Source organism: Pleurodeles waltl, chromosome 2_1 (assembly GCF_031143425.1).
Source record: "Pleurodeles waltl isolate 20211129_DDA chromosome 2_1, aPleWal1.hap1.20221129, whole genome shotgun sequence".
Classification (NCBI taxonomy): domain Eukaryota; kingdom Metazoa; phylum Chordata; class Amphibia; order Caudata; family Salamandridae; genus Pleurodeles; species Pleurodeles waltl.
Window position 1 is genome coordinate 776,436,334 of NC_090438.1, and position 21,953 is coordinate 776,458,286.

Genomic DNA, 21,953 nt, shown 5'->3' on the forward strand with positions numbered 1-21,953 from the left:
GTTGGTGTATGGGCAAACATTGCGATCCCATGGGGGCCCGTATTACCAACATCATTAATTTCCTTGCAGAATTAGCGGAGTCTGGTCTGGCTTATTGCACAATCAATTCTTTTAGATCGGCCATTTCGTCAGGCCATCCCCCTCTTGATAATCGCCCGACTGGAGAACATCCTTGGGTATGTAAACTGCTCAAAGGTATTAGACTTTCCAGACCTCCACAACCCAGGTACGCGGAGCTCTAGGACGTAAATCTAGTTCTTAATCTATTATCCTCGTGGCAAGATAATCAGTATCTTTCAAGGAAGGAGTTGTCAGCCAAGCTGGCCATGCTGTTGTGTCTTAATTCTTGGAAAAGGGTGTCGGATGTCCGAGCCCTAGATGTTTCGGCTAGAGTATTTTCGCCGGAAGGAGTAACCTTTACCATATCTAGGAGAACAAAGAATAATACTAGGTCAGTATCCTATCCTGTTTTTCCTAACTCTCCAAAGTTATGTGTGGTACGGTGCCTTAAGGCCTATGAGGAGGTAACAGCAGAGCTTAGAATTCCGGTTGAATCTCAATTGTTGATTTCCTTGAAAAAAAACGTTTAAAGCAGTTTCCTCCCCTTCCATCGCCAGGTGGATTAGATGGGTTCTAACGAAAGCTGGTATCAATGTTCAAGTGTTTGGGGCACACTCTGCTCTGGGTGCCATGGCATCAAATGCCATCCAAGTGGGTGGTAGGTTAGAAGACATCATGAATGCGGCTGATTGGTCTTCGGAATCTACTTTTAAAAAGTTTTATTTTAAACCAATTCACAAAGCAGCCTCCTTGGTGGTGAGTAAGCTTTGAACTTGCATAATCCCCACCTCCGGTCCTGATATAGAATGCGAAATTTCCTAGCTATCGTGAAGGAACGTTTCAATTCTATTAAGGACACCTCCAAGTCCTGACAGAGAATCCCAGAGCAAACATATGAGCTGAACACATTATTTGCATCAAGTGAAAAAGTAAGTTACTAACCTTTAACTTTGAATAATCGATGATGCTACCCCCTTCTTCAAATAAAAACAGGCAACTCATTAATTTTCCCCCTCATGATTGTTGCTTCGATGACCCAAAGACGACATGCTTAGTGACTATATTAGAAGGATAATGCAGCGGCAACATAACCAATTAAAATGTTCATGAAATATTCAGCTGGAAAACAATTAAACAAGGGATGTTCCAGAATGTACCAACACAGAGGACAGGGCATATGACAAAGACATCACAAGTCCACAGCCATATGCTGGTATTGCGGTTGTTAGTGGGTACCAGGGATTAAAAAAAAACAAAGGCCACAGGATCATTTGAACTGCCAAATATAAAAATGTGGCCAGCACTAAACCTTTTTTGATGATGATGCTGCAATACATGTTACAGTTGCAGTGATGTACAGCACAGCTTTGACAAGAACTCCAAAGTAAGGGCCAGAAACCAGCTGAAACCAGTGTGTATGGCTTTGGAGATGTAAAATTGTCATAACAGCATTAGTGTAATTTGGAGCCAATAACTATCCTGTTGTGGAAAAATGGAAATCACTGGCTTTCCGATATGGATCGTGTATTTTTGCTATGTGAACTCTTTTTCATAGGCAGAGAAAAAGTCAGATTCTTTAAAAGCATCAGAGAAGGACTCCTGCTCACTGGAGTGGTACATCTCTGAAACTGTCAGTTAGTAGACAGCCTGCATTACATGGTTTCATTGGCAAAAATCTTACTTAGGAGGTATTAAAGGAAGTGTGCCAAACACTAGACATTCAGAGGTGCTGCAAAAGAGACTCATAATACGATCTACAGATGTCACAATACCTAAGAGATTTGTGAACGCTACAGTGAAGAAATCCTTTCAATAGACCAAATATTATTACACAGCTGCAAAACGTGTTTGCGCAGAAAAAATAACTGCAGGTTCACAATGGGATGGACCCGTACATGACCTTAGCACTGTCATTTGGTAATATCAGTGTTCTTGAGGGTGCAATTACAGTCTGTTTCCAGGTAGTGAACAACTAGACCTATAACCCAGAGAAATGTGAACAATTTAATGATCTGTGTCATTAAATGAAGGGACAATGGCCAACAACTGTCCAAGTTAGAAATCAAACATCATGGATAAAAAGTGGATAAGAAAAAAAATACAAAACATCATTAAGAGTGTGGTAGATGGGCCACCAAAACACTACAGTGGTTTACTTTTTTTTCTTCCATAAACTAAGCCTCATTGTGAAATAGTGATAGGCTGGGCTATATTATTTTAAAAACAAAACACATTCTGAGTTTCACTTGTAGCCTTCTCTCAGTGAGTCAGGAAACTTTCACTTTTTCTTGAGAGGACTGTCATCCCATACAATGCAGACCCAGACAGGAGAAAACATTAGAAGTCCTAACCTAAGAGGACAGTGACAGACTGACACCATAGATCATTCAGGTCTGTGGTAGCTTATATATATATACTAGGAAGTTGTTTCTGGTAACAGATCTGGCTGCTAACTCTAAATGAGAGGAGCATGGATCATGCTGGTGACACTAAAGGATGATACACAATGAGAAAAACGTACATTTGGCTAGTGCAAAGAACAGGTTTTGATGCATGGTCAATAGGATCCTCAAGCCTCATTATGACAGTGCCAAAATCACACGTAGGGCCATTATATTTCAGTAACTGAGGAAGGAACTAGTGAGCTTGGGGTTTCAGCACAAGTCTGGTGAACTGAAACTTTGAAACTGAGGGCATAATACGGAGAGAAGCAAAATACTTTTACCCAGATGTAGCAAAATGGTTTCCTGCCAGTGTCAGAGTAAACAGAGACATGATGTCAGGCAGGCATCAACAAGGAACTTGTCCTGCAAGCAGGTCGCATTCCATGCATTACCCTAGTTAAGGATCCATGCCCACACAACACTTTCAAGGGTGGTTTGAGTGAAGGTTCATATAATTTTATTAGCAAAAGTTTTGTAAAATGCCTACACTTACAAAGGCAGGTGGGTTGTGAATGACATTATTGAGGACATCCATGACAGAGAACTAGGATAACAGGTAATTAATGTGTCCTTCTCTATCACAATATCTTAGTTGATGCTCAAATACGGAAGTACATGGCAAGCTACATATGCGTGCAAAGAGAAATGGGCAAGCTAACAAAGTATCACTTGTCACAATAGAGTATATTTCAATTAAACATGGGTCTTGATAATATTGTGCCATTAAGCTGAAAATAATAATCAACCCATATGGCCTGGAGTAAGTATGAAAGGTTCTCTTGCAACATCTCTGCAAAGTATGTCTTTTTCTAGGGCACTGGGGAAGGTTGTATTTGTTAAGCCCTAGGTGCATGTAAAAATAGATTAAAAAACAGAATGGAGTGCCCCACACGGAAGGGCGTCTGTGCTTTCAGGAGAAAGAATGCCAGGGTCTGAAAAATCAACTTTTCAAGTAAAATGGCGGTACTTGGCAGTTGCACTGGCAGCACCTGTAGTTCACTGACTTGACAAGCAGAAATCATTACATGAGGAAGAAAGTCTTAAGAGTCAGCAACCTCAAAGTGCATAGGCTTAAAAGACATGCACATCAAGAACGTACGGACAAAGTTAAGGTGCATACTAAAGGATGCAGGAGGAAAACAAGTACAAACGCATCACAACTGAAAATGCTAATCAGGAAAATGCAGAAAGGGCTGACAAATAATCTTTTACCGTGGCCACATCAATGAATTGCCAGGCAAAAGACAGAAAAAAAGAACATCAGAAAGCTTCACCTGAATCAGATTAAACCAATGGTATTCGCAACAAACTACAAACTTTGAACAGCATCAATAATAGATTGATTTTGTGGATGGGCCGCAAGTGGTCAAAATCACAATCACCACTTCGCAGGGAGATCAAATACACTCAGCTAATTCCACTCAATACCTATGCACTGAGACAAGGTTTACAGAGATGTAATTGTTTTTTTGAGAACATGTCCTCCCAAAAAAGAAAGACAGAGCAGGGGTCAACACTATCTAAGAATCAGTAGGTTGGGTCAGAGAACTTTTGGGATAAGCTCAGCCTGGATACTCCTGGTCTTTTTTCAGAACCTGGGGAAGTAGTAGAAGAGGGGGAATGTGTACATGAGACTAGAGTCCCAAGTAATGGAGAACATTTGTCTCAGGGAACCCAGAGATGAGAACTTTAGACTGAATGAGGCTTGACAATGAGCATTCTCAGTGATGGCGAAGGGATCTACCAAAGGCACACTCCACTGGGAGAATATGCCTTGAATGACCTTTCAATTCAGGTGCCACTCGCAGTTGGTTAGACGGTGTCTGCTAAGAAGCTCACCTATGGAGGCATTTAGAGACCCTGCCAGATGGTTGACAGTCAGTGAAATCTTCTGAAGGTCCAGCCAGTACCACAGTCTCACTGCCCAGGACATTACCCCACTCTCCCTTGTTTGAGCAGTACCTCATGGGGTAAGTGTTGTTCATCAGAATTGCACAGGGCTGCCTTTGAAGGCAAGGCAGAAATGTCTTGGATGGCAAACAGTTTCAGAAAAATAAAGTTGGACCTCTGTTCTCCATCATGTCCAGGTGGTCTACTCAGCCCCATCACTACAGTAAGCTCTGGATGGAACAAGGAGAAAGGTCTACCACAAGTCAAGCTGATATTCTTCATCAACCACTGAAGGTTGTAGGCCATCTCGTCTGACATACAGATGTTATTTGAAAGGCATCTCATAGTCCTGAGCCCACTGAAGTGAGAGATTCCATTGTAGAATCAGCATGTCCCAATGGCCATGGTTCATCAGCAGGATACAAGAAGCAAGGAAACCAAGAAGCCACTACACAGGGCTGAGTCTGAAACATTAGGATCATATTCGGAATATCTTGGAATTGCTCACGTATAGAAAGGCTTTGAACGCTACCTTGGGCAGAAACTACTCTATAAAGTGGACCTTCTGTATTGGCTAAAATTGAAATATTGGCGTAATGATGGAGAACCCCCAAGGAAGACAGCAGTGAGATTGACCTTTGCTGGTGGTCTTCGAATTACTGTGATGAGCCCACATTCACTGGTCAGTCGAGGTATAGAAATATGTGCACCCTGTATATAACTGGGGGATTTCAAGGTGAGGTTAAAGAGCAAGATGGTGAATTGGAAGTGCTCCTCCCTCACAACAGAATGGAAGAAAGACCTGTGGTACAGCACGATTGGTACATGAATGTATGTGCACTACAAGTCCAAAGACACCATCCAGTCCTCAGGATGTAGGGTGAAGAGGATTTGGCCTAGAGCGATCATCTTGAATGCTGCTTCTGCCGGAAGGTGTCAAAGAACCAAAGGTCCAGAATCAGTATGGGCCCTCCATCTTGGTAAACGGCAAGTAATAGGAGTAGGATCCTTTACCCCCGTCATACTCAGGGACTCTTTCTACTGCTGCTTTAGCTAGAAATCACGGATTCTCTTTGGCAAAGATGTAAGCATGCCCTGTTTAAATCGGAGTGACAGCAGACAAACTTGCATGGGCTGACAAAAAAGGAAGAGGGTATCGATGACAAACAACCTGCAGGGCCCAGTGGTCTGAGGAAACTGGACACAAGCTGAGCAGGTAGAAACATATTCTGACCCCTAATGGCAAAAGGTGACTCCTAAAGATGGAATCATTGAGGCTTGGCAATGGAAGAGGAAAATGAGGACTGGCTGCGTTGTTGGTAGCCCTGTCCTCTGCCACCACTACACACGCTAGAGTCTCAAAAAGGCAACATTTTCTGCGATGGCTGCCTCAGGATGGCCTCGGGAGTAAGCCCTAAATTTCTGGATTTCTGATGGAACTTGCGGCCTGGGATGAACATGTCCATGAATCTAGCCATACCACAGCTATCTTTGACTGTTACATAGCTCAATCTGAATAGACAAGAGCCATAAAAAGGCATGTCCAAAAGGAATACTGGCACATCTCTAAAGAAATCAACAGCACACATCCAAAGCTTGATGTCAAATCACCACACAAGTACTAATACCACATCACTATCAGTCTGTGGTTTCCAGACCAGCGAGTATCCTTGGTCACACCGGTCTGTTTCTCAACCATATGTGCAAAGATATTCCAAAACTCCTATTGAAGGGAGGACGGTTAAGATCTGGCTGCCACAACCCAGAGGGCATGAGTGCATCTCAAGTAGACAGCATCCATAAACTGTAATGCCAAGCTAGTAGTAAAGGATACCCTCATTAATGTATTTTGGTTCTCTGTTGTGATGAACAGTAGGGAAGGCCTTTGGATTCACTTTGCTGGCCTGAACCACAGGGCATGAGATGTTGTGTCAAAAAGTCTGGATCACCCAGAGGAGGAGTATGGTGCCTAGTGATTGAGCATATCAGTGGTGGTGCAAAAGATGTCTTTGACCGCTATCATAGCTTCTGTTGGAGTTTCACTCAAAAGTAGCAACAGCTCTGATGTTGAAGGGACACTTTGCAAGACTTCTGTAAGCAAATTCGTTTTTATTTCCACAGGGATTGGTAGAATCAATAGGTAGTCCAATTCCATCTCAGGTGTCATGGGCACTAGCTTTTTGAAGGTCTGAATACGGACCAGGATAAGTATAGTGAGGGATTAACAATTTGTCCACCTCCTCATCATCATCTTTATGTGGGACATTCTAAAACTCCTGCATTGCATCTGAGTCAGAACTGAACAAGGTCTCAAGGTGCCGCACTGAGGCAACAACACTGCTGGGGAATCATTCCATTACATTGGCTGTTCCTTAGTGATCTCATAACAAGACATTTGTTGAGATTAGCATCGGGGTCTGATAAAGAACCAGTGCTTCAGGAGCAGAGGCCTCTGCCCAACAGGCCAGAACTGTTGTGGCCTTCGGAAAAGTAGTAGACGCACAACCAGTGAAGGGCTTAGGGGTGGTGGGGAGAATTTTTGGAGGGTTGAAGTGGAATAGGGGTGAGAGGAGGGGCTAGTTCCAGCTGTAAAAATAATATTTTAAATCAAATTTAATGTTCAAAATCCTATTCTAAACACACCATCTGTCATAAAACAATTAACCTAGCAATTTGTTACTGCAGTAAAGAAGGTGAATGTGCAGAGTGATATTCCGTCTTTTTATGCTGTTAGTTGAGGAGGAATACTTATATGAAGCCATCACTAGGCACAAAGCTGTTGAGTTTCACCAATTCTACCACGTCATAACATCACTATATCTTTGAAGGTCTCACCCATCGCAGAAACACGAGAGACAGTGATCACCTTTAGGTGACAGTACAGACAAACTCTGGAATAAGAGAAAAATGCTACTCCAGTGGGATACGTACTACAATATTACATTTGTTACAAACGAAGACCATTTATTTTATAATGATGATGAGTTACCAGCTGCAAGATACAACACCTCTCCTTAAGACCTGATATACACTATCAACTGTCTTAATAAAAAGAAGAGCTGTATAAGGGTACATACCTGGGACACTAATGTTCAGACAGAAGCTGCTCATAGCCACTGCAGCAAAGATGGAGGCTATTTACTACGTCAAAGGGGCTGGCACAGGCAATGCAATCTCAGCTCAGGTAATTATACAGCCAAAAGATGGCAGGGATTACATTTTGTGCCTGTTGGATGGAGACGCAGAGGAGGTAATCCTTAGTATCTATGGCAGTGCCTCAGGTGCTGGACATCAAGGAAATGTCGTTCTGCTGCTATGCTAAGGGCCCAAATTTCAGAAGATGGCACTTTATCTACTAGGCAGAGATGCTGTGGGTTGGAACCAGGATATTTTACCAACTTGTCAGGGCACCACAGGACAGGAAATGGAGACAGCAGCCTGAATGTACCAGTAATTAGATCATGACTACATGCTGTGGTATGCTGAGATGGGGAACCTTGGTGAATAGAAATAAGAGAGCTACTCCAACACCGCATTGTTTTTAAGTTAAGGGAGAGGATCATGAAGAAGATTATTTTATTAAACTATTCACACAGTGCTTTTTAATAACTCTAAGGCTAAATTCAAGAAAACTTAAAAGACTTTTCCTAATACTTCCTCGGAGTGATGGTATCACTCAGGAAAATCAGACTAAGCAAAAGTGTATCACACGCAGCTATAAGGGTGATGGAAAGGATGGACACAATAAGCAATACAGGAACATGCAGAGGAGCACAGCAAGAGACCTAGCTACACGCCTACACTATGTAACATGGCAACCTACATTCTTTGCACTACACCTACATTAGGGGAATCATAGTTTGCAGTTCCAATACATCATGTGAAAACAACACAGGCCAATCTGGGGGAGATGAGAGGGGGGGGGTTCCAGTCTTGAAGGAAAGACCACATGGATTTACTGGAAATGGCCCATAGGCAGCTTCCCCAAATTGAGGGGCAGTTATAAAATCTTGTAACCTACTTCTGCCAATTAGCTGCCAGCAACTCTTGAACTGTGACCAAGTGGAAGAGTTAGAGGTAGTCAATATGTCTAAGAGAGCATTAGGCAGGGCAAACCCAAACTCCAGTAGTCACTTCTCTGCTGTGGAGTAGTTGGTACCAGAACCACCTGCCTGTGAACTTGTGAAATGAGTCTACAGTGCAAGATAACATACCATGTCAATTAAAAGTGTTCAAAAAATATTCAGATGATCAACAGGGTGCCACGTGTCTATGCACTAGGAGCAATCAACACCTCGGCCACCAATTAGCCTTTTACTGATTTCCACTGGTCTCCAAGGCAGCTGTAATGACCTCATCCTTAGTCTCCAGTGAAGCATGAGATATATTAACATCGCCATAAGTCTCTGCAGACAGAGGAACAGAAATGCTTGCAACGTTTCTGCAGGTAAGATATTGCTTACTCTCTCCACAATGTGATAGCTGAGTGCCATTCAAAACAGAAAATTAGGAAATCAGGCAGCACTGCCCAGGTACAAGCCTGGGCAAGCAAGCAATAATGCTTGGCAAAAGTATAAAGGGAATACCAGGTTGCCACCTAGCAGAAGTCAGCTACCAAAATGCTCCCATACAGCACCACCGAGGATGCCATAACGCAGGAGGAAGGCGGTGACTAATCTGCAGTTAGGCAATTAGAAAGATAGTTACTGAAGCTAAGTACTTGTTCTTCTGACGGATATTTCTAACCGCATATCCTCACCTTAAGAATAGATACTAAAGCATTATCTTCCAAAGGAGTAGGGGACTCGGACCAAAAGGTCTTGCAGAACCAAGAGAGTAAAATGTTTTTCTCATAGGACCAGGCAGTAGTGCTTCGTGAACATGTACCCACAATGAACCTAGCAGATGTCAAAGGCAGCTAATCCATATGCCAATGCCGTAGTACCAGCTTTAGCCTTGTTGGAATGGGCTCTCAGTCCTCCTGAAGGCTGCTTTTTGGCCAGTGCATAGCAGATCTTAAAGCAGAAAACAAGCCACCTCAACTGAGTCATCATTTGCACTGCTTTCCCTTTCTACCCAAAAAGCCCTCATAAAGCTGATCATAAAGGCGATGGTTGTTGGTACGATCGAAGTAAAAGCATAAATGCCTTTTGGGGTCCAACCAATAGAGTTCTCATACATCAAATAAAAAAACGCTGGGAGAATGATGGATTCCCCAATGTGAAAAGGAATCACAGCTTTCAGCAAGAAAGCTGTCCGAGTTCTCACTGTCAGTTTGTCCCTGAAGTTCACTCATGCAGCACGTTGAAGTGACCACAATGTGGAAGAGGATAGAAGATGCAACAAACAGCTGTGCATTGTCCCTAAAGGAATACACATGAGAAAGGTCAAGACCAAGTTAAGGTCTCACTGTGCCATCACAAACGTTGTGGGAGGAAACATGTGGAGAATCCACTTTTTCACAGAATAGGCGTGGGCCACAGAAAGGCATATCCATAAGGGAGACCTGTATGTCTCCTGAGAAACCAGTAGATTGCTTCAGCACATGCCAACATAGTGCCAGAGGGATGCCAACCAGAGGGATGCCAACCGCTCTCCCTAAACAATCAGTAGGATCAAGGCCAGAACGGATCATGTATTTGGTTGCACTTTAGCTGTCTTGAATGGTCTGAGTCAAGGAGGCCTTCTTCTGGGGCTGCTGGGAAGATTTTGCTGGCCATGTGTCAGAGGGCATGTGGATAAAGACTCAATAAACAAACAACACTGAGTGACCTCAATGCCAGGCTAGCTGATGAAAACATTTCTTTTCACAACTTCTCAACCCTCCTCATCTCCCTTTCTAGGGGGATTACCGGGTTCACCTTGCAGGTGGAAGTTTAGGCCACCAGACTCTCTGGAAGAGAATACTGTGTAAAGAATTTGGGGTCCCCAGCAGCTGTAGCAGCTGGTGTGTGGCATCCGGCCACATACTTTTTTTCTGGAAAGCAAAAAGAAGGCTTGGGCAAGTGCCCATAAAACCATCATTAAACAGAAGCAAGGGATTTGATGAGGCTGGCCCAGGTTTCAAAATGACTGTGAGGACATTTGTCTTGAGTTCAACACAAGGCAGCTGTAAGTCCAGGACCTCATCCGCTTGTTGAATTACCACAGCAAAGGACGCGATTTCCTCTGCTGGGGGCCCAAAAGGCAAATTTACCCCTGTATCAGGGGAGGTACCAAGCACAGATGCCTCCTATAAGTTCATGTAAAGACTGACATCATCATAATGTGGGAGTAAATTCACACCACTGTCATCTCTGAGTGGTGGCATGCTCTCGTCAGAGTCGGAACCAAAAAGACAATGGAGCCTCTGAAGTTGCCTCCGTGGTTGTGAAAATGTAGAATCAGACTCTGGGAGTGTAGGGTCTGAGTACGCTGTAGCGGATTCGAATCGTGATCTTCGTCGGGGTTCAGCTGATTCCAGACTGTGGCGCTGCACTGGATTCTCCTCTATCATAGGCATCAATATAGGTGGGACTGATGCGAGTCTCGAAGATGGTGTGGAAGTATGTACCAGAGTCAGAAATGAATCCGCAACGGATCAAATGGGTCAGACAGTCCCAAAGATGGATCTGCCAGCAGTAATCAGACTAAAGGCCCCTGCGGATCCTGTTGGTACATGAGCGGAAGCGGAAAGGGTGGCAAAGGTATGCATCGGGGCCTCCTTAAAGGCCTCAAACAGCTGTGGCGTTGCCAATTACCCAGGGAACTCAGGGCACACTGGATCAGCTGCAGAATAGGCTCTTCATTCAAAGATCGAAAGTGAGATAATTTAGCACCTTTACGCCCTCAAGACTTATCGTTTCATAAAGGGAGGTGGAATTGGTTATACTCCTGATTTGCCTTCTTAAGTTTCCACATGGACTTTGAGTTACCAGAGGACTTTCACTGCGATGAAGACTTCTAGTGGGAGCAAGCTCAAGACTGGGTGGCCCAGACCTCCTCCACCGAGTTGGAGTGAGAGCAGGACATACATGAGACCTGTGATTTTCTACTGTGTTCAGCAACGTACTACTGCGGTCCAGGATTGCCTTCGGGTGCATGAGGGCACGATTTGGAGGCATGCCTGATGCCCAAACACCAAAGACCCACCTTGTACAGGTCCATGACCGACATCTGTTTTCTGCAGCCACAACATGGTTTGAAGCCTGCAGTTTTAAAAGGGGATATCATTCCCTTGCATAGTAGATTTTGGTTTGCAGGTCGTAGAAAGATGAACGTAAGTGGGAGGGGAGCCTCAAATGATTGCATTGCACCTTTCTGGAAGCAGAACATTGTGTAATCTCACAGGTTCCATTTAGCAGATACAAACTTCACATAAATCATATTCTGATACGTTCCCTGGCTGCATTATCAGAAGGGTTGACAAGGGACCACTTTTCAGTATCTACCCTGTATTAAGAAAGACAGCCAACACATTACAGATAAGAGAAAAAAGTGGTTTTTTTCTTATGTCAAATAGCATAAAAGCTCTGGCGAGGATTCGTCACAGTAACCTAGGTAATGAATCTGAGTAAACTGATGCAAAGGGATTACTCAGGCTGCAAAGCAGAGAAAGATGCATAACACCACAGAAAGAGCCCAACTGCACTGCTCATAGTGTTACTATATGCATAATAATTTTCCCATCCAACACTTTCTTGTATACCACTAGGGAACATTTAAATAAACTTGTGAAACTACAGTTGGTAAGGTGCCCCAGTCAGTTAAGGTGCATGTGTGCTCCTGTCTGTGTGATACCTGTTGCAGGTCACAAGTTTGAATTCTTACTCGGCTGACTCATCTTTTCATCTTCTAGGGTTGATAAAATGAATAACATTACATTTGCTTTAGAAGCGGTTTTAGCTGGTGTAGACCCACACACGAGTACTCAGGCACCATATGCAGAAACATCAGGCTACTCCCGACTGGCAAAAGCTGCATTTCCTCACCCTTAAGGACATAGCTGCGGCTCTAATGGGGCTCCATATGTACAACTCTAAACAAAATTGTGTTCTTAGTCATTAGTGTTACATCTCTATCCTCCTTACACTAGGCCAAGTAAGATTGCCTGGATAGCTTAAAACGAAGAACAACATGGTACAACCAACCTAGTTGTCAAGCAACCACACCAAAGGGGAAAAGTCGATTCAAATTTTAAATTTCTCATTTGTAGATTATACAGAGAACGGGAACTGTGATTTTATCACTAATTTTTGCTAAGTTTAAAGTAAAAAGTACAAGTATGTTGTGATAAAACCATTTTAGGAAAACAAAAGAAGAAATTAGCAAGGAACGATTAACAGTTCTACACAATAGGCTTGTGAAAATTCAATGCTTTAATCTAAAGTAAAAAGAAAGTAAAAGCAAGATAGAGCATGATTATCTGGTGGGTAATGTACAGTGTGGACAGTCACAAGATTTCCCTACAGTAAGCTGCCAATCAAAAACGTAGTAATATATATCTCTGTTACAATTCATAAAATGTACTAACTTTATCCTAAAAACTACAATAGGAACATACCTTCTCAATGACACCGGCCCCTAAACTGTTTATTGCCTTCACTTTCTTCTCTGGTAATGGAGGATTAAACCGAATTACACCTTTCTGCAGCAAGGCCAGAGGTACAGTAACTAGAACCTATAAAACCAAAGATGTATTGAATTCCCACACAGAAAAGGACAGACATACATAGAAGCAACAAAATGAGGAGTTGGAAAAGACACATGGCTCCTCAAGTTCAATTCACTGCTATTAAGATTTTTTACAATTAGGTTCAAAGCATTTCAAATGGGAGTCCATTCCACCAATAATCTGCTTTGGTAGTAAGAAAATATTTGCTATGACTTGAATGGTTTTCCTAGCTTTTAATAGTTAAATGTAAAAGTTTCTGTTTAAAATCATTAACGAACAAGTTACTTACCTTTGGTAACTCCTTATCTTGTAGAAATTATCTAGCTGCAGATTCCTACCTTAGAATACTCCTCAGCCATCAGACTGGATCCAGAACTTTTCGAGCAGTACCCATGTGTGCTGGCAGGTGGCATCATTCAGCTCTGCAAACTCTTTTGAGAGAGCTGGATAAAACAACAACATTAGTTTTGGGCCTAGATGATGGGAGTCTCACCTCTTCTTTATCAGGGTAAGGGGGAAGCATAGAAGATCGGCAAGGTGAGGTTCTTACCTGTATGAAAACATGTCACAACCTTTGGGAGAAAGGAAGCATGAGTCAGGAGAACCAGCTCGTCGGCTGAAAGGCGGTATACAGACACTGCTTGAAATTTGCTGATTCTCCTGGCCAATGTTATGGCCACTAAAAAAGCAGTCTTAAAGTTAAGCAGGCGAAAACGGCAATTGTACAGCGGCTTGAAAGGTGTGCACATAAGAAAAGTGAAGACCAAGTTAAGGTCACACAGGGGCATGATGAATGGCCTGGGAGGAAACTTGTTGGAGACTTTTGAGGAATAGTCACAACAGGTGATGTGAACAAAGAAAGTTGGCCTGGCAACCACAAAAACGACAAATGGTAGACAAGTAACCCTTAATAGTGCCCAGGAAGAAGCTCTGCTGGGCCAGAAAAAGAACAAACAATAAAACCTGAGATGAGGGAGCAGAAAGAGGATCAATATCCTTGGATGAACACCATGCCACACAAACATGTCTCAAGAGCAGGCCATCTTGGTGGAGGGACGTCTGGCTGCCAGAATAACACCACAGACTTCAGGAAATAGGTCAAAAGCTATCAACTGGCACCATTCCATCTCCAAGCATGAAGGCACAGTGTGCACAGGCTCGGGTGCAGGACCCTGTCCTGCTATTGTGACAGAAGATCCTCCAGAAGGGGCTTCCTGAACAGAGGACCGACAGTCATGCTCAGCAGGTTGGGATAACAGACTCTACGTGCCCAATCCAGAATACCTGGGCCCGGTTGTTCCCGATCTTCTTGAAAACTCTGGACAGGAGTGGTATTTGCACAAAGACATACAGTAGTCTACTTGAGACAAAATGCACCCCTGAGTGAAATCCACCTTGGAGACTCTTGCTTGCGGAACTGCAGACATGGAGCACTCTTGGCGATGGCGAGTGTCTCAAACGAAAGCTCTAACCCCACTCTTGAAAGAGACCTTGAACCAACTGCAGACGGAGATGCCAGTTGTGATCCGATAGGCATTAATGGCTGAGTTTGCCCTGAAGTTCAGGGAGCCCGCCAGTTATTGAACCAGCAGGGAATTGCACTGACGTTCCTGCTACATGCAGTACCGCATGGTGGTTGTGGTGTCCTTTAAGGATTAGTTACTTACCTGTAGTCCTAGTTCTCTTCCAGTGGAATCCTCATCAAAGTCGTAAGCACTGAATTATTCCCACCCGCCTGCGGGGACCCCGGAGCTTGAGTTTTCCTTCAATAAATATCAAAAAGAGACATAGATAACAGTACTATGTTTTATTGAAAAGAAAACCGTAATGAAAAGCACAGACATTTTTAGCCAATAGACTGCATTCAGATTAACATGGTAAAGCAAATAAATGTCACTGTTCCTTTAAGGTCTCAGAGACCTCCAGTATCCCACCATGCCTCAGAGGTCAGAGAAAGGTGACAGTTAGGTGGCAGTTAAATCAGTTATTTTTTAATGGTGAAGTGAAGAATGAGAAAACTCCACTAAAACATGAACTGCTGTATGCGAAGGTTTGTACAGGGAGGTAGGAGGGTTGCTTATGACTGATGAGGAAGAGAACTAGGATTACAGGTAAGTAACGTATCCTTCTCTTCCAGGGTATCCTCATCAATAGTCATAAGCACTGAATAGAGTGCAAGCCCATCCCATCCCCTGCGGGCGAAGCTAGATTAAGTTACAGCAGCTGAGCAGTTCATTTAAACAGGTTTCGTAACAAGGCCTGTCCCACTTGGGTGTGTGCTCTAGTATCTGAATCGAGACAGTTATGTCTTGTGAAAGTATGTACCAATCTCCACATTGCTGCTTTGCAGATTTTGGAGATGGGGTCATTTTTCAGAAGAGCTATTGTTGCTGCCTTGCCCCTGGTAGAATGGGCTTTGGGCTTGGCAGTCAATTGCTTATTGCTAACTGATAGGTAAATACAATGCACAAAACAATCCATTTAGAGATAGTTTGCTTGGGAGCAGCCATGCCTGTTCTCATTGGTTCATAGTTCACAAATAATTGAACAGATTTTCTAATGTCTTTTGTTTTATCCAAAAGGAATTTTAGAACTCTTTTTTTGGATCTAAAGAGTGTAGAGCTCTTTCTGCTGGCATGGAAGGTTTGGGGAGAAGTGTAGGAAGTGAAATAGTCTGGTTAATATGGAAATCAGAAACCACCTTTGGCTGGAAACTAGGATGGGTTCTCATAACTACCCTATTGTTGTGGAACACTGTGTAAGGCTCTTTTGCACAGAGAGCCTAAATGTCACTTACTCTTCACGCTGAGGTCATATCTAGAAGAAACACTGTTTACCATGCGATATGCTGTAGTGAAGACTTAATCAGTTTTGAAAGTACCACATTTAGCTCCCAGTGAGTAAAGGGTGAATGAACAGGGGACAAAAACTTTTCTTAAACCCTCTAAAAAATCATTAACAGGCATTCGAAAAAAGGATGTCTGAGAAGGTGATTTTCTATAAGCAGTTATAGCAGCAAGATGTACCTTAATCGATGTAAACTTTATTTTGCCAGATGGAGGAGGTAAGGTAAAATGACATCCTCCTGCACCAGAATCAGATGGAAATTGTTCTAGATGCACCACATATAAAATGTTTTCCATTTAAACACATAGGCACGTTTTTTTAATGATCTTTTGGACTCTTTGTGAATGTCCATGCATTCCTGCGAAAGACCTAAATAGCGATATTGGAGGAATTCGGGAGCCATGCTGTCAAGCTCAAGGAAGGAAGGTTAGGATGGAGTATTTTCCCCTCGAGTTTGTGAAGGAGGTCCAGTCTGCACGACAATCTCATGTGTCGTTTTTCTGAGAAATGAAGTAGCTTTGTGTACCACCACTGGCGAGGCCACGCAGGTGCTATTAGCATCATCTTGGTCCTGTAGAGCTTGTTGATAACCTTTCAAATTAGAGGAATGGGAGGAAACGCATACAGAAAACTTTCTGACCAGTTGATCAAAAGGGCATTGCATTTGCCCTTTGTTCCTGGTTGGTAAAACTTGGATGTGAAGCTTGGGCATTTTCTGTTTCCTTCGTCTATGAATACGTTTATTTAAGGTTTCCCCCATTCCTGAAAGATAGTGTGAACGAAGTTGTCAGAAACCAGCCATGATCTTCTGTATACGTGCGGCTCAGAAAATCTGCTTGGTTGTTCAAGGATCCTCATAGGTGAACAGCCGATATTGTGAAGTTTCTGGAAAGTAGCCACTTCCAGATTGCTTGCGCTTCCAACTATAGGGTCCGTAAGCAGGTCCCTCCTTGCTTGTTCAAATAATACATTGTAGGGGGTGTTGTCTGTTTGAACAAGCAGAGAGTTTGTCTGAAAGGAAGGATAGAGGGATTTCAGTGCTAGATGGACTGCTCTGAGTTCATGTTTATATAATAAAGTTGTTCCTTGTCGGACCACAGGTGCAAAACTTGTAAGGGACCCATGTGAGCCCCCCCAACCCTGAGAGGAAGCATCTGTGATCAAACTTTGAGTAGGAAGTTCTTGGTGAAAAGAAACTCCTATCCATAAATGCTGTTTCTGCATCCACCATCTGAGGGATTGTTTGACTTCCCTTGTGGGAAGTATCCTGCCGTCCCATTGGTTGGAATATTGAGACCACTGATCTTCCAGAACTTGCTGCAGAGATCTCATGTGCAACCTAGCATTCGGAACAATGAAGAAGCAGGAGGCCATTGATCCCAGTAGCAATGTCACTTGTCTGGCTGATGGGCGAGGAGTGCAGAGGTGAGTCCGACATTCCATGTCGATTGAGTATAACCTTTCCTCCGAAGGATACACTCTTGCGTGGTTTGTATCCAGTATCGCTCCTAGGTAATGGATGCTTTGAGTTGAGTTGGTATCTGTGTGGATTTTTATATGTTGATCTGGAATCCCAGAGTTTGCAGAGTTTAGACGCAAACCTAATAATGCTGTTGTGCTAGTTCTGGGGAGGCATTTTTGGTCAGCCAGTCGTCTAGGTATGGATAGACGAAAATTTGCTTCCTTCTCAGATGTGAAGCAACTACTGCCATGCATTTCGAGAACGTCCGAGGGGCTGATTTTAGGCCGCAGGGTAAGACTTTGTACTGGTAGTGCTTGGATGCTACCCTGAAGCGCAGATACCTCCGATGTTTTCTTGCGATTGGAATATGTTGTAGGCATCCTGAAGATATATAAAGCATATCCTGTCCCCCTGATGGAGTTGGGGGTAAATCTGATGAAGAGAAAGCATTCTGAATTTTTCTTTTTGGATGAACTTGCTCAGGAGTCACAGGTCTAAGATCAGCCTGTATTTTTGAGACAGGCCTTTTTTCTGGACGAGGAAGTAGACTCCTGTGCCCCACTGCGGGAGTAGAACCTCCTCTATTGCTTCTTTTTGCAGTAACATGTCTACTTTCTTTTGCAACAAGCTCTGTTGATGGTGGAATGTTGCTTTCGGTGGTACTTCTAGTGGAGAGGATTAGAACTTGAGTTTGTACAATGTTCAAAACCCATTTGTCGTTTGTTTTTTTGAGACACTCTTTTAAATGCTTCCCCCCAACGGAGCGGGAGACAGAGAAGAAGGAAGCTGGGACTCATTGTTTTGACTGTCCTTTGGAGGAGGATGCGGAAGGATGGGGAGCATTTTTTCCTCTTCCTGGTCGTCGAGTATAGTGATGCGACCGACCGTATTGTTGTTGTTGAGGCACTCAGTGAGGGGTCTGAACCCTCTGTTGTACATGACATCGGTCATAGGGCCTATATCGTCTTCTGAAATCTTAGTTTTTCAAGACCCACAGCCATCAGAGTGTCTGCCTCTGTTTTCATTCTGGCCATTTCCTCATCGGTGTGTGTACCAAAAACAGACAATCCATTGAAGGGAAGGTTTGATATTCTCTGCTGAGCTTCAGGTTTCAGTCCTGTAAGTCTTAGCCATGATAAACGTCTCGTAGTGATGCCATTAGAATAACCATGAGCGAAAAGATCGGAGGCATCAGCCGTTGCGCTAATGATCTGGTTTGCCACTAGACCACCCTCTTCTAAGATTTCCTGAAAATCTTGTCTGTCTTCTTTAGGCAGTGAAATACTAGAGAGGGAGTCCCATAAAGACCTACCGTACCTGCCAAGCAACGCTGTTGCACTGGATACCTTCATGTATGATGCTGAGGTATTACATATTTTCTTCCCCACTGAGTAAAATTGCTTACTATCTTTATCCAATGGTGCTGTTGAGGATGAAGAAGTGGCATGTTTTTTGTTTTTTTTTGCAGCTGCCACAATCACAGAATCTGGGGAGGGATCTGATTAGAGGGACAAAGGGTCTTGAACAGGTGCCTTATATTTTTTCTGGTGTCTTGATGGTACAGCTCGAACAGAAGCTGGAGTAAGAAAAGTCTGCATGGCAGTTCAAGGAGGCCAGGTACTAAAGATAGTAATGGTCTGGGAGACCTGTGATGGAGAGTTTCAAAAATGATTAACGAAGAAGACACAGGTGTTGCAATGTCAATGTTTAGCGTTGTCACCCCTTTGGTGAGGACTTCATTGAATGTAACCAGGTCGTCCACAGGGGAAACTCTAGGTGGAGGGGAGTCCGACAGCAGAGGTGAATAGTCTCTAATGGAGGAATGAGAAGTCGAAGACCAAGAGGGCGATCTATGCCTTCTTTGAGACCTGGACTGAGATCTGGTATGTGTAGATCAGGACAGAGATCTATGAGATCATGGTTCTTTACTTGGTGTTTTCCCTCTGAGTGGGCTCCTAGACATGCCTGGCATCCTTGATGGTGTACCTGCAGGTGTGGATGTTCTGGATGGAGAATAGGTTCTTGAATAATCCGCACCTGGAATCCGATTTCATCGATGGAGACGTGGAGATTGTAGTGAGGACTTATCTGCCCCTGGTGCTGTCTCTTCATGAACATATCTGATCTCTGAGGAGAGAGATCTGCTTCTCGATGTTGAGAATCTTGGTTGCGGCATCGACCTGGGCCTGTCCCGCTGTCGTCGAATCTGACTCAACGTCTATTGTCTCCCAGCATCGATACTGGGCCCTCAGCAGGTGGAGTCGACGTCGAGTGATGTGAGGTAGGCCATAGCGTCAAATCCTGTGCCATCAACATTTCTTGTGGCATCTGATTAGTCGACGTTGACCCTGCCACCACCTATGTAGCCTGTCTTGATGTAGAATGACCCTGTTTCACTGGAGGGTTTTGCAGCGTCAGCCATGTTGACGCTGACTGGATAGGAACTTTTGACGTTGATTGCCCATGCCTCGTCTGTGACTTCTCTGAAGTCGGTCTTGTTGACGGCGATGGCTGTTGGACTGGCCCTGGGGAACAGATAGGTACTTCTTTCCTCCTACCTGATGACTGAAACGAGGAATGTCATATTTCTATTGACCTTTCTCGGTGTTCAAGAGAGCAGGGCTCTGTAAAGGAGGTTTTTGACCACCCCAGTCCACTTGAAGGCCTCACCGTTCCTCTCTCTTGAAAAGCATGAAGCCTGCTCTTCTCTCTGTCCCTGAAAGTTCTTCTTGAAACGGTTTTACAATGATAACATGTGTCAGGATTATGAGAAGCTGGTAAACAAGCAATGCAGACTTACCATCTTTTTCCCTCAGGAGGGGCATTTGTTAAAATTAAAAAGAGATGGCATTTTGACTGATAAAAACTCTACTTTTCAGTCAGGAAATTGTTTAAAAGAACAAAAAGTACTTAAAAACGTTGAGTGAAGTCAAATTCTTTTGAATTTGTGTGAGAAAAATCACTTTTATTCACACAAAAAACTTTGGAGCAAGTGCTCTGGGATCCTTTTTGAAGGAGCCCTAAAGAAGAACTGATTTAACTGCCACCTAACTGTCACCCTTCTCTGACCTTTGAGGCATGGTGGGATAGTGAAGGTCTCTGAGTCCTTAAAGGCACGGTGACATTTATATGCTTTACCATGTTAATCTGAATGGAACCTACTGGCTAAAAATGTCTGTGCTTTTCATTACAGTTTTCTCTTCAATAAAACATAGTACTGTTATCTATGTCCCCTCCTTTCTGAGTTTCAGAAATTATGGAGTTCTTTTTGTAATTCAATGAAAGAAAACCCAACGAAAATTAGACATATTTTTACCTTTATAATATACGCTGTGCGTGAATGAATATATATATATATATATATATATATATATATATATATATATGTATATGTGTGATGTGCTCCAGGGTCCCCGCACTCTGTGGGAATAATTTAGTGCTTATGATTATTGATGAGGATCCCCTGGAAGAGAACACCTGTACCAGCCTTCCCCTTGATCCAAGGAGGAATGGCTTTCAATGACAATCGGATTACCCACAGCTTCAACAGGTTAATGTGGAGCCTGGACTCACCGGAGACCAGAGCCCTCTGATCTCCCCCTCTCCCAGATGGCCACCCTAGCCCAGGAATGACACATCTGTCACTACAGCCAGCTAGGGCTGAGGAAGGGAGAGGGGTCTACCGCAGATCTAACTGTTGTTCGTTAGACACCACTGCGGTAGGAAATTACTTGCTGGGGCGGGCCCACCTTCAACAGACAATCATCGAGGTAGGGGAAGAATGGAACTCCTGACCTCCACAGATGTGCTGCAACCACTGCCATCACCTTGACAAGCACCCACGGGGTGTTCGTGAGGACAAAGGGGAGCACGGAAAACTGAAAGTGCAGTTGGCCCACTGTGAGTCACAGGTAGTGCCTGTAGGCAGACAGGACGGGGATGTGGAAATACACGTCCTGCAAGTCCAACGTTACCATTCAGTCCTCGGGTGCAGAACAGACAGGATTTGAGCCAAGATCAGCATCTTAAACTTCTCCTTTCTCAGGAAGCAGCAGAGAAGGTGCAGGTCTTGGATAGGACACATGGCTCCTTCCTTTTTGGGCACTGGAAATTAGCAGCAATAGCGACCACTTCCTATTTCTGATGCTGGCGCCATTTCTATGGCCCTTTTGGCAAAAGGACCAACACTTCCTGGGGGAGTAAGGAGAAACTGTCTGGCAGCTGGTCATACGTGGGTGGCAGAGTCTCCAGAAAGAGGGTAGAGTAGCCCCCTCTGGATAATCTGTAAACTGCCAGGAGGGCAGGTAATGGCAGATCCCGCCTCCCAATGGGTGCCCGTGCTGGTATAAGGGCAAAGTAAAGCCTGCAGCTCCTGGGAGTGGAGGGGGTGTGTGGGGAGCAAGGGGACTGGGGGGTAGAACTGACTGAACCTCTGACTGGTGGTCCTAAGTGGTCTGTAGGAACTGCATCCACAGCCACAAAAAGGCTAGGAAGTCTGTTGGCCCTGTGGTTGGCCATAAGGGATGCATGGTAGCCGTGAAGCCGAACGGCGCCACCTACGGGCTCGCAGGAGTATTGCTTGAAAACTACCAGATCC

The 21,953-nt window shown here is 43.9% G+C and overlaps 1 protein-coding gene across 6 annotated transcripts in view; it reads right to left on the reverse strand.

Annotated features, from left to right (window-relative positions):
• KDM1B (lysine demethylase 1B) overlaps positions 1-21,953 on the reverse strand; it is a 639,352-nt gene that overhangs the window by 165,419 nt on the left and 451,980 nt on the right. For all 6 annotated transcript variants that reach the window (XM_069218247.1, XM_069218264.1, XM_069218273.1 and 3 more), the window contains one exon: positions 12,937-13,053. In XM_069218247.1, the coding sequence (XP_069074348.1) occupies positions 12,937-13,053 (117 nt within the window). The remainder of the gene's footprint in view (positions 1-12,936; positions 13,054-21,953) is intronic.